Source organism: Poecile atricapillus, chromosome 7 (assembly GCF_030490865.1).
Source record: "Poecile atricapillus isolate bPoeAtr1 chromosome 7, bPoeAtr1.hap1, whole genome shotgun sequence".
In the NCBI taxonomy this organism is placed as follows: Eukaryota; Metazoa; Chordata; class Aves; order Passeriformes; family Paridae; genus Poecile; species Poecile atricapillus.
The window spans coordinates 14,502,645-14,515,940 of NC_081255.1; the positions used below are offsets into that span (position 1 = coordinate 14,502,645).

A 13,296-nucleotide genomic window follows, 5' to 3' on the forward strand; every position below is an offset into this window, starting at 1 on the left:
TTTATTTTGTTTAAAAAACAAGCCACAGTTTAGAATAAAGACATAGAACATTGAAACTAAATCAGCCTTCTATTGAATCTTTTGATAAATTCTGTAATTTAAAAATATTTCTAGGAATTTCTTCATGCTACAAAATAAATTACCCTTGTTTCAAAATCAAAGGTGAGAGTCTCTCGCATTAAAAGCCTCTTACTGCTGAAACATTAACTAAACTGAAGGACTGGTCAGCATATTCCTGAAAATATTGACATGAATGTAACTATTGTCCAGTTTTTCTTTTGTTATGTAAAGTAAATTGGTATTGAAAGTAAAACCTTTCCTCAAAATTTTGTGTGTCCATTCTAATATAGAAGATATGTGATTAATGACCTGAAATTCAAATGTTTAAATAATTGTATTTTTATAAAAAAGTCACTCCTTAAAAATTATTGCTTTTCAATTCAGATATATTTCTCTTAAACAGGGTCACCCTGGCAAAGAGGGTCAGTCTGGAGATAAAGGGGCATTGGTAAGTTTTAAAACTTTTCCATTTTTTTTGCATAAATTTCAAGAAAAATTTTGGTACTTTTTAATCTTTATGACATATTTATTGCTTACAAGAACTATTTAGGAATACAATAAAAAACCCATGACACATTGAAAGCATATTTTCTCAGACAAACATATATATAAAAATATTAGAAATTGTAAATAATATAAAGATTACTCTTTTAAATCAAACCTCATCTTGGAGTTGGCAAAGCTCCACACACTTCATGCAAACTACTTGCAGATATTCTGAGTTTTCAATTCTGTTTTATGGAGTACTCACAAGTGTTTTTCAGAGCCTACTTTTTTTGAAGGTATAAAAATACATGCAGACACTGTGCAATTTTAGGTCATCTTCAGCTCAATGTCAGTGTATTTTTTTTTTTACCTTATGAAACCCTGAAAGGGCCTTGGAGCTCTTTAAAGTGTTCTGCTTACCCTTTATAGCACCTCAATTCAGTTTCAGCTTTCAATAGCAGCACTAAAGGCTGTATTCTGAATTACAGGGTGAGTGAATTAACAGGACATTTCAGAAAGTACAGCGCCACTGACATCAGCATATTATATTTGTCAAAAATGTTATTATTTGTAGAAGACTTGTAAATTTTATCCTGATTTCTTAAGAAAATAAAGTTTACACACAGCGTTAATGTTTTGAAAGTCCAGACGTGGCCATCTGCCAGTTCTTCTGTCTTTTGAATTTACTGATCAATTTCAGCCAAATTTGATAGAAAGTTCAGTTTCTCAGAGATGTTAACAGTCTGAAAGTTTTGTGAAAAGACACATTGGAGAGAGGAAAAAACCCTGTCAGTGTCACCATTAGTAAAAGATTTTGTTATCTGTCAATCTCAGACATGGGAGAATCAGCAGAGCAGCTCAGCCTTGGACAGAGCTATCACATTTCCAGGCTTCCACTCTTCACAGAACTCAGTTTCTTTAGGCCCTGCCATCAGATTGCATAGATCCAGGTTGAGCATCTTTAAAATACTCAGCAAAATGTCACTAAAAGGATCCAGGCACCAGTCAATATTGATAATACCATGAGCCTTTTAGATTTCCAGGCTTGGGGTGTCTTTTTTGTTCTTTCTTTTTAAGACCATGATTTTTATTATTCCCATTATTTTGGTTTCTATTTTTGACTTGTGTCATCATCATAATTAGCCTATAAATTTTCTCCAATAAGACACCACTGTTTTCTCACTGGAATATTTTTGTTTGTTTGTTCCTTTTTAAAATTACCATTGTTTCAGATAATTTATGTTATGGATAGATGCTTCCCAAGCAAGTTAATACAAGTTCATTATTCTATTAATAATTTAATGGTGCTTTTTAATGTCTTAGCTTTTCTTAGTGGCATGCAGCCCAGTTATTTTGCTGTCTCATACCTTATAGTGAAAGAATAAGGATTAGATTCTGAAGAGAACTGCTTGCTAATCAAAAACTGTACAAACAAAGGTTCTTTGCTTCAATATCTTTTAGGGGCCTCCAGGTCCTCAGGGTCCAATTGGATATCCAGGTCCTCGTGGTGTAAAGGTAAGATTGAGTTACTGGAGTCCTTCTCTCACACCTTTTGAATCTCACTCGATTTGAATCTCACTGGATTCCTCCTCTCACACCTTTTATAATCTTCCTTTAGGGTGCTGATGGTGTACGTGGACTCAAGGGATCCAAAGGTGAAAAGGTAAATTTGACTTCAGTTAATTCTTTTCCCTTTTTACACTGCAGCCCCTTTTGTCTCCTTTACTGCAGTGTGCTTTATCTCACAGCAGTGAATTTATTTTTGCCTTTCTCTAAAGACATACCCAGCCCAGTGCCTAAATCAGCGACCTTCGTGGTTACTTATATTGGTACAAAGTGAATATAAAACCCTCAGTTAAAAGAACAGTTTTCAATCCTCTTTGTATGTGTTTAGGTAGCTACTCTCTAAAGTGGCCTTGAGTAGAGAATTAGACATCCCCTCCCTTATTAGTAGGTAGTGTAGTGGGTATTGAGAGGCTTGTGCATCAGAGAGATTTGTGGTGACAATACTGTTTTTAATCTGTTTTGGTAGAGCCCTAAGATAGATCTGTATTTTTTATGTACATTGGGCTCTAGACTCAAGGCATTTTGTCCCAGATCTTTGGCTTTGCCGAAGTGATGGACAGCCCCAGTCAGATCCATATATATAAAATCTGAAGAAAACTCTTATTTCCCCTGATACCATTAATTCTGTGCGTAAAGCTCTTCCTAGAGCAAACACCAACCACTGCAATCTGGGCTGACTCCTGATGGTCTGCGGTGGCTGACACTGCAGCCAATGTTGGTTTAAAGTCACACTTCCTTCAGCACTCAAAATAAGAGACACAACAGACACCATCAGTCACCTCCTGACCACACAGGCAAATCCACTCTTGTGGCTCTGCTGGATAATATATATGTGTGTATATATATATAGGTATATAGATATTTATAGATATTTCTAAAGCAAGGAGACTTAGTCTTGCCAAAAAGCCTGGATTCAGAACTTGGCTCAGATGCTAAGAGCTGCTGTATATTTTCAAGCCTTCCTAAATCACAGTTTGTCTAGACTGCATGCTCATTTTAAAGTTGCTCATTAAATCTAAGCTGAAAAAGAGTCTGTTTAACATCCATGGAGACTGGACAGTTCAAAACCCCAGTTTTCTCTTGTGCCTTATTGGATGATTAATATCCTGCTTGGACAAAATACAGGATTTGTATATAAACACATTTCATATATGTGTGTATATATATATCTGTGTATATCAGTGAATACTGATTATCACAATGTCTACAATACTTCTGTGTTCCTAAAACTGATCTCACAGTTGCAGTAAGATAGTGAATTCTACTGAATACCTCCAAAGGTCACACAAAAATATTTCATTATTCTCTCAGTACTTCAGGGGTGTGTTCACAGGCCTATTTTTATTGTAATTATTCAGATGCCATAACATGGGGAATAGCACTGCAAGAGAATTAAATAAATAACCTTTTCATTCAGGGAAGCCCCACAGATCTGGAGTGGTCCAGGGATATCAGAGGAGACCTATCTCTGTACTGACCACTACATGTGACTAGAACTCTAGCTATTTTGTTTTTTGTTACCAGCAGAGGAGGAAATAGAGCATCCAGCTCTCTCCTCCTACACAGACTGAAATCAGCCTCTTGTAGATCTCAACAGCTGGAACCTCACAGTGAAAGCTGAAGAAGAGATTCAGTTCATTTGGCAGCCATTTGGTCAGTGGTTGCACATGGTCAGTCCAGGTTCTCATGTAATTATTACTGTCCATATTCCTGGCCATAGCTGAGCAACTTTTACAAATGCAGCTTTTGTGATGTAGTCTTCACACTGCCTTTTTAATTTCTTTCTAAATACTAAGAAAAGCCATCTTAAATTTTTAATTTATGCAATATAAGATGATCACATAAAACTTTGTTTCATGATATAGAAAGCATGGGAAAACTGCTTTTAGACTTGTTTTTAGTATATTTTTTTCAATGAATTATAGTGTCACCTCTTTTGGTTTTGTTTTTGTTTTTTTTTACATTAGCTCATTTTATTGAAAAACTATATTTGCTTGTTTGATTTGTTTTGGGTTTTTTTGTTTTGTTTTGCTTGGGGTTTTTTGGTTTGGTTTGGATTTTTTTTGGTTTGGTTTGGTTTTTTTGTTTGCTTGTTTGAGGTGTTGGTTTTTTAGTTTATTTTTTGTTGTTGTGTTTGGTTGGTTGGTTGGTTGGTTTTTGATGCCTGCTTGCCTATTTTGAGTTGTTTACCACTAGAAGATCTACTTATTTAGGATTATTGTTGCATACTGTATGACTACTTCCAAATTAAAAATGGCTTTAGCTCTGCAGTCCATTTCACTTGGTGATCAGGGAGAAGATAAAACTTTTGTGGACCCAGGAATACAAAAAGCAAACTTCTTTTTGAACATGAGTACTAATACAAAGCTTGCTTGCTTCTTTTTGTTTTGTTTTTTTCTTCAGTGTGGAGCATATTGTCACTCCTAGTTTTATTGACAGTCCAAATATTATTCATGTTTTAAGTCAGCAGTATTACTTTAGCATATAAAAATCTCATAGCATCATAGTAAAATGTTTTACTATGTTATTATTTATCTCAAAGATCTTTGCTGCCATGTTACAACTAAGCATCAGATGAAAACGGAATATTTGTTGCCTGGATTTTGGAACAATAGTTTTATGATGAATCACACAGAATCACAGGGTTGGAAGAGACCTTCATGCTGCCTTCTGTGAGGCAGACACCCTGATTCAGGAATGGCACAGTGACCAATCCCAGGTCACTCAGTCCATTTGCACACAACACCAATGTGATGGATGGCAAAAATGGCGTTTATTGCTGAAGAATTTGACACTTTATAACCTAGGTTCACAGTGTCACTCCCATCTGCTTTCATCACAGCTAGGTGCTATTGGCTAATTACAGGGGTCATTACCATAAACTATGGAGGAGGGGGGTGACTCTATCTTTCCGTTACATCCCGCTATCTTCCGAGTGCCGGGCCCTAGCTCCCCACACCTTCAAGATCATTGAGTCCAACTCAGCCCTAACTTCAACTAAACCATGGCACTGGGTGCCACATTCAGTCTGTTTTTAAGCACATCCAGGGATGGTGACGCCACCACCTCCCTGGGCAGACCATTCCAATACTTTATCACCCTTTCTGTAAAAAACGTTTCCTAATATCCAACCTGTATTTCCCTTGGCACAGCTTAAGACTGTGTCCTCTGGTTCTGTCAGCTGCTGCCTGGAGAAAGAGACCATCCCCCACCTGACTACAGCCACCTTTCAGGGAGTTGTAGAGAGTGATGAGGTCACCTCTGAGTCTGCTTTTCTCCAGGCTAAACAACCCCAGCTCCCTCAGCTGTTCCTCACAGGGTTTGTGTTCCCAGCCCCTCACCAGCCTCGTTGCCCTCTCTGGACGCGCTCAAGCGTCTCAACGTCCTTCCCAAACTGAGGGCCCAGAACTGGACACAGCACTCAGGTGTGGCCTCACCAGTGCTGAGTACAGGGGAAGAATGACCTCCCTGCTCCTGCTGGCCACACTATTCCTGATCCAGGCCAGGATGCCCTTGGCCTTCTTGGCCCTGAGGGCACACTGCTGGCTCATGTCCAGCTGCTGTCACCAGCACCCCCAGGTCCCTTTCTGCCTGGGCCCTGTCCAGCCACACCATCCCCAGCCTGCAGCACTGCAGGGGTTGTTGTGGCCAAATCACAGGACTTGACAATCACTTGGACATATTAAACTTCAGAAAGAGAGAGCCACAAGCTGATCAGTTTATGCTGGAGCAAGACTTAAACAACTCTGCTGAACACATCTGGAGATTTCTGCTTGTATCTGAGCTAACTCATACACATGTAAATGAAACTGTGCTTGCACTTCAACGTGGAGACCAATTAAATTGCTTGGAGTAGATTCCCTGCCAGAATTTGCTAGACAGTAAATAAATAATTTTATTAGAAATAGCAATAATGTGCACCCATTTGGATTCAGTCTTAATGCTTATTTTGTTTCTACTTTCTTTCAATCACTTCAGCCAATGAGAGTGGGCAGGGCTGAGCATATCAAACTGCTGTATAGAGATCACTCCTTCTTTTAAGTTATAAACATTATTATGTTTGGGTTTTGTGTCAGTTTATTAAGACGTTACAAGCAGTCAACTTTTTGATTCCTTTCATGATTCTATTAAGGCACTAGATTAAAATAAAAACTACTTAAGAGGGAAATTCTTCTATCAAAACAATAAAGCTGATTTATTTGTCACCAATTTTTAAATGTCATTTAATGCATGACTATTAAAAGAATAATAATCAAAAACAGTGGTTAAGAAAGGACTTTTCATGACAATTCATATTGAAACAGAGTAATGATATTGTTTCTACCTTTAAGTAGATTTTTGAACAACTGGTATTAAGAATTTCCAAACTTAAAATTCATTTTGTGTAGTGCACTGATGTATTTTTTATAAAGCAGTAGTAGCCAGATTAGATTTTCTGGTGTCTGAAGTCCCCACTTTACCTACACAGGTTATTTTCATCTGTTATGAAATTATCTTCTTACCTTTTTTTCAGGAAAAAAAAAGTTCCTCTATGTTACTAAGTCTTTACATGCATTTCTGCCTTTCTTAGGGTGAAGATGGTTTTCCAGGATTTAAAGGTGACATGGGTCTTAAAGGTGACCGGGTAAGCATAGCCCATATATTCTAAACTGTTATTTTTTGGAAGGATCACTGAAGTGAACAAATAAATCAAAAATAAAATAAAGGCTAGTATTTAAAATATTTCTATTCCCTGTGCATGCACAAATTTGATCCAGAAATATAATTTTTGTGAATCAAAAATGGCACAATCACAAGGAGGAAGAGAATGTCAGTCGTGAATATCCTTTTCACTGAGCTTCTTCTTAGAGAATGTCCTTTTCCAGATTCCAAGATTTCCAGTATTTGCCTGAGGAAAATTATCTATCAAGGATAAAGATATTTCCATTCCAGCCCAACATTTTGCACATCTCTGCCAAATTGCTGTTTATTTAGCCCAATGAGCAATTACTTCCTTTCCACAACTATAGGAAGTGTCGTGAAGTTTGTAAAAAAGCTTTTCATAAGTGGCTCCTGGCCTGTGTCTGTAGTCTGTGTACATAAATAACTGTGAAGATGGTAGCCACATAAGTACTTAGTTAAAGACAATTCTCTTTCTATGGACTGCCAGGGTGCCTTCTCAAAAATTTAGGAAAGGAAAAATAAAAATACCCTTTTCAAATGCAGCTGTCTTCAGGCAAGACCACTCTGAAAGTGATATTCCTAATATCACTCTGAAAGTGATATGCCTAATTTTTATATATTTGCATTTATATAATGAACATAAGTAGTGAAATTTTTCTAATAGGAAACTGGACAGGGCTTACAACAACCTGATCTATTTGGAGATGCCCCTGTGCACTGCAGGAAGCCTGGATGACCTTTAAAGGTTCCTTCTAACCCAAACTATTCTATGATTCTATTCTCTGTTTAGGTTTACTGAAAATTTATTTTCAAGCAATTGTAGGTAATCTTCCCAATATATGCATGAAGGCCATTGTTGTATTTTAGGGAGAAATTGGTCAGCCAGGTCCACGAGGAGAAGATGGCCCAGAAGGTCCAAAAGGTCGAGCAGGTCCATCTGGGGACCCAGGTGCTGCTGGTCCAGCTGGGGAAAAGGTCAGTAGCCAGAAATCAACATAAGCATGCCATTGCTTCATAGCATAGATGGAACCCGTAATCTCCATCACTCAGAAATAAGCCCTTAGATCTGCAAAGTCTTTTTGTGACACTGCTGCAACAGACCACTGGAGTTCCCATTTGATCAAGGACTGGGAATCCTTATCTTGTAAGTATAGAAAGAGACATTGTAGTACTCCACCAGAACATAAGGCAGCTCCATTCTTATCCCAAATTACATACAGTGCATGCCAGCTGTGGAAAACTCAATACAAATAAAATAGCTGGGCACAAAGGAGGATAAAGGTGCTGCTGAAGAGTGAATTGATATTGAGTCATACTACAACAAATGGTGACTTGGATTTTTTTTTTAAATGGAAAACATTTCCTGAATAAAAATCCAGAATAGGGTTGCCAAAAGGGAAAGGGGTTGTTAAGAGGGGGGACTGATAAAAGGATGGTGAAAAAAGAGAGATCAAGCACAAAGTAAAAATCTCTGTAGAATCCTGGCTTCAACAAAACCATTTGAGTTTGGTATACAGGATGGAAAGGAGGCTGAGAAATGTGTGTGTGGGTACTGTCAGAAAGGAAAGGTGATTTCAGCAGTAGTATTATAAATAACTGGAGAAATATGATAATATAAAATAACATAAAAATGGTGGTTCAAAAATGTATATGCTATATACATATAAAAGTAAATATATATCACTTAAGTGAGAAGATACCGATGAAAATATTTCCCTTTAAATTTTTTGGTGAGCTATAACATCAATTCTAGTTCTCCCATAGGATGGAGGGTGCATAAACCAAATCAAACAAAACAATCCTTTTTTTTAATACTTGGTAGTTTTTAAATTCAAATTTGAGTTATTTCTAGTTTTTCTTATTCAAATTACTCACTATGAATATAGGTTTTCAACCATTTCTTCTTCACTGTGACATATTTGGGACTCTCACAGTATACAAGAATCTGACGCCCTAAATATCAGAAGATTGTGAAAAAAAATGTTGGTGTTAATAACTCTAGTAGCTGGCCTTGGAAGTTTAGACCCACAGTTTTATCTTTTCTACAAATATTTACAGCTTTCCTTGCCCACTGGAAGGCACACATCCTCTGTAGATATTCTATGGATACTTGATCAAAATGGAATGGTCAGACAGGAATTCTTTGGTGCTGGTCCTTAAAAACCTGCTGGTCTTTGAGTGCAAAAACTGGAATAGTCATTGTGAACTTTTAGATCTTCCCACAATATTTGAAGATATTTGAAGATATTTGAAGGAAGAGCAGATATAAATATCTCGTTCCCTTATCATTCCTATGATTTACTTAATGCAAAGGTACTATTCTTGTAATAAAAGTAATATTCTTGTAAGGAAAGTACTTTCATAAAGTACTGTAGTACTTCTTATTCTCTATGTTCATCTGATTCCATTATAAGAAAACCCTGTTTCCCAAGTAGGTCTTAAGCTGGATTTGCTTGGTTAATGAAATTTCAAGTAGGGTGCCAAAAAAATTAGGAACATATCAGAAATGAGCTCATAATAAAAAAATAATCTGTATTCACACTTGCAAGTGGGCTTACTGACTCAAAAAATCAGGGGCAAAACTTCCGCTGAATCTGGCAAGAGTTTGATGTGCTGTCATGCTGCAAAACATTTAAATCATTGCAATGTATGTGGCTTGTTTCAGGGTTATAAGTATTCAGCATTACAAGTAGTTTCTTAAATGTAAAAATTGTTCTCAATAATGTCTCACCAGACACATGTGCTTACATGAATATGATAATGCTCAACATGTTTATTTATTTATGTGGGGCTTTTTACTAATAGACGTTTTTGGGGAAATTTCCTTCCCTATGCAAGTCTCTCCTTCCTATTTTATATTATCTATGATTGCTGCAGAGTACCATATGGTACTTTACAATCATCTTTTCCATTGAGATCTTCTCCTAAACTTGATATTCTAGAACATAGAGAAATTCTTCCCCAGAGTTCCCATCTTTCAAAGTCTGGAGCTGCTTTCCCTTGTCTTTGAAAGTGGCAGGCCATCACTCATCCTCTAGAGGTCTAAAGAGACCAGCTCAATGGAGTAGAGTACTGTATTTCATTTCTGGGAATAGTTGATGTCAGTGCTGATCAGTCTGTTCTGAACATAGCAAGTTGGTAATGGTTGTTGACAAATCCATTGTCAGCAAGTAACCATTGGGGTATAATTTATCATAGTCTCAGTTTAGAACTACTCAAGAAAATAATTGATTCTTCAAATGCCTGTTCATGAAAGTCAACCATCACACAGTATTAATTAAAAATAATTTCTTCTCACTTAAACCTATTAACAACCTGATTTTTTAGAGAATAATTATTGTTTGATGATCTCAACCACATAGAACTGCACAGTACTTCATGGAGGAAAAAATCTTCGAGGTTTCTCTGGATTCAATCATTGGAGAGGGATTTCTGTTTACATTTGGAACACTAAGCCCACTGGTGATTAATTATGAAAGTGAGAAATTGATTTAATTTAATATTATATTCCACAGAGTATCATCACTCTGTGTTGTGGAAAAATTATTTGTATGGAAGCTTGCTGAACCACAAAGGAGGATACAGTAAAATTTAACACTGCCTTCTCATTGCAGGGTAAGCTTGGTGTACCCGGACTGCCAGGATATCCAGGAAGACAAGGTCCAAAGGTGAGCTGTAAATGAGCTATATGTTGAGTGTTTTGACACTGGTCACAATGGCACTTACTTCATTTCTGTGTTTGGGGAAGCAGAGTGTGGACATCAAAAAAAATGAAAATTTTCCCATTTTCTTTTTTGACGGTCATATTCTGAAGTAGAATCTTCTACAATGTGGGATCCCCTAGGTCAGGCTTTTAATGGAGCACTATCTTTCCTCTTCTTAATATAGTACCCTTTAGCATCTTCTTCTGAGTTGTATTGTGCCAGCAATTGGAAAAGGAAGGAATTGCTGACATTCTTGAAAGAGAATTGGCACTATATTGGCTAAATGGATGCTGGTATTGATGGGAATTTTCAGTGTGGTGCAGGGATTCCATTTGTGTGATTATTGTTTCTTCCACGGAATAAACCATATTTCCTTGAAATGTATCATTTACAATTTTCTTCATGTTTTCCTTTAGTTTCTTTTAAGACAAACATGACAAAACACAATCCTTAGTGAATTTAAGTGACTATATCTATCCTTCAGCTACTTTACATATTTGGATTGCAATAGAAAACCACACAGGGACTTCTGGTTTAAAACATTTTTATGAAACAAATTCCTATCATGTTCATCCTAACACATCTTTAGGAAATGGGCAGGTTAAATTAATTTTAGGATCTCTTTTCTGGGATAGAAAGAAAAAAGATGGAATAAAAGTAAAGTTCTACAGACACTGTGTAGGGGAGACCATTAGGGAGACATTGTAGCTCCAGCCCCTCCCAAAGAAGACCCACCTAGGTAAATACCACAAGTAAAAGAATCCCTTACCACTCCTACACACCTGAACAATCAACCTGCAGTAAAATCCTCAATTCTGCTCTACTTTGGATTTATGTCTATTTCCATTTGAAATTATGGGGGGTTTTGGATGAAATACAACTTCCTGACTGGCAAAGGGCTGTTCTGACTCTGCCCTATACTTTGACCCTTTTTAGTCAAGTGAGTAGGCTACCTGAAGAATGCTTATTCACTGAACACTGCATCAGTTAAAAATATTAGAACTGCTAAAAGTACTCATGAAAACTATTCACCTTGAAAGGCACAGGGGTTTTGGCTTCAGTTTCTTAACTCAAAATGTCTGAGATCTTAGTGTCATTGTTCTCCTTTAGAATTGTGTTGTGAAAAATCTAAGATAAGAGTTTTACATTATTCAGTTTGAAGAACAAAAATTATGTCATATTTCAAATAAAAGTTGATTTCTTCTTTTTTAAACAAAGACTTGACCAAGAGCTTCATTGCATTACATTTTTATCACATTAAAATTGAAAACAGTTCTGAAGCTGCATTCACTATTGCTCTTCTAATTTGTTGCTTGAATTTCCAAGAAAGATGAATGACATCTACAATAGATAACTCACTGGCGACTTCTTTGGAAACTGAGTCACAGGCCAGTTCAAATAAACATGAGTGAGAAAAAAGCACCAGAAAAATGTATTAGCTATGTAAAACAAATAGGAAATCTTGTCCTAGTATTGTCAAGAAAGCTGACATCATTATTTTTGTTGATAATTGTTTTCATTAAGTTTTTTTCTGAGAATTGTTTTCAGAGTTCTCCTATTATCTGATAATTCTCAGCACACTTTTTTTTCTCTCCGATCCAGTCCTCTTGATTAGCACAGTTGCAAAAACTCTACATGAAGATATTTACAACCAAGCCGTGACTACTAGTGCCCCATTGTTTGGTCTGGCTTTTTTCCATCCTTTTAATTGTAAAGTATGTGCTTGGACTTCCCAGACTAGAATTTTTAGTTTTATTCTTATATAAAATTACAACTAGTGAAAAATTAAGAAGTAAGAATGAAAGTAAAAGGAAAAGGAATATAAAAGGAAAGGGAAGGAAGAAAAATATTACTTTTCTGCCACCAGTCAATATCAGTAAGGGTTTCATTAGAATCTGTGTTAGTGAAGTTGTACTGCCTCTAAGTCTTTTATGGATAATTGGAATGATTATGTAAAACCAGATTCATTAGAGGAAAAACAGGAGTAAGAACAAGAGAAATAAAAAGTGAAAAAATGTTCATTTCAAAGAGCACCAAGAAATTGTATTTTAGGGCTTTGTTATATGCATTTTATTTGCCCCTAAATGCTAACAGCAAGCTGCACTGACATAGATGCATTGTGACAGCAGGGACTCTGGCCAGTAAATTTTAGTGGCTGACCAAACAAAAAAAACTCTCTTAATTTTCATCACCAGTCAGTTAAAAGTGTATCTTACCATGATTATCACCTCCTTGATCCCAAGTTCCTTATGAAAATTAAGAAGGTAAAAAGTCTACTGTCCCACCAAACCTCTATGCCAGAAGCAAAGAAGAAAACAGTACTGTTCCCATTGGAATGGGCAGTCAGCAGAAGGAAAGGGGAGGAAAAAAGGAGGAGGAATAGAGCTGAGAGCAGTTTCAAGTCAGATAATCTCGTAAATTCTGCTTATGTATGAGTTGCATGGATCAATTAAATGAAACTGTCCATTATAGTGAATAAAGAAGTAATTAATTTACAGCTCAGTAAAGTGAATAGAGGATGTGGCAAATCCTTACCATTTTCTGTAATTATCTTTTAAAAGAGTTATCTTACTGTGAGGCAACCAGGCCTTGTTTGTTTGTCTTCATTATGATACAGTTATTTCTAGAGGACTGTTACTTATTATTACTTTCCTACTTTAAAAAAAAGGTGCAGATTTAATGAATATTTTATTGTCTAATAAGATGACAAATAATGTCCATTCTATGCATTGATTTTTTTTTTTTTAATGCTTTCTGGACTTGAGGCATTATGGTAAGTTTATTTACAGTTTTCATAAGTTTATTTACAGCTGTCACA

The 13,296-nt window shown here is 36.4% G+C and overlaps 1 protein-coding gene across 1 annotated transcript in view; it reads left to right on the forward strand.

Moving 5' to 3' along the window:
• The window catches only part of COL11A1 (collagen type XI alpha 1 chain), a 134,026-nt gene that overhangs the window by 69,727 nt on the left and 51,003 nt on the right, over positions 1-13,296 (forward strand). The window contains exons 26-31 of the mRNA XM_058843143.1: positions 464-508; positions 2,008-2,061; positions 2,165-2,209; positions 6,683-6,736; positions 7,642-7,749; positions 10,389-10,442. Of these exons, the coding sequence (XP_058699126.1) occupies positions 464-508; positions 2,008-2,061; positions 2,165-2,209; positions 6,683-6,736; positions 7,642-7,749; positions 10,389-10,442 (360 nt within the window). The remainder of the gene's footprint in view (positions 1-463; positions 509-2,007; positions 2,062-2,164; positions 2,210-6,682; positions 6,737-7,641; positions 7,750-10,388; positions 10,443-13,296) is intronic.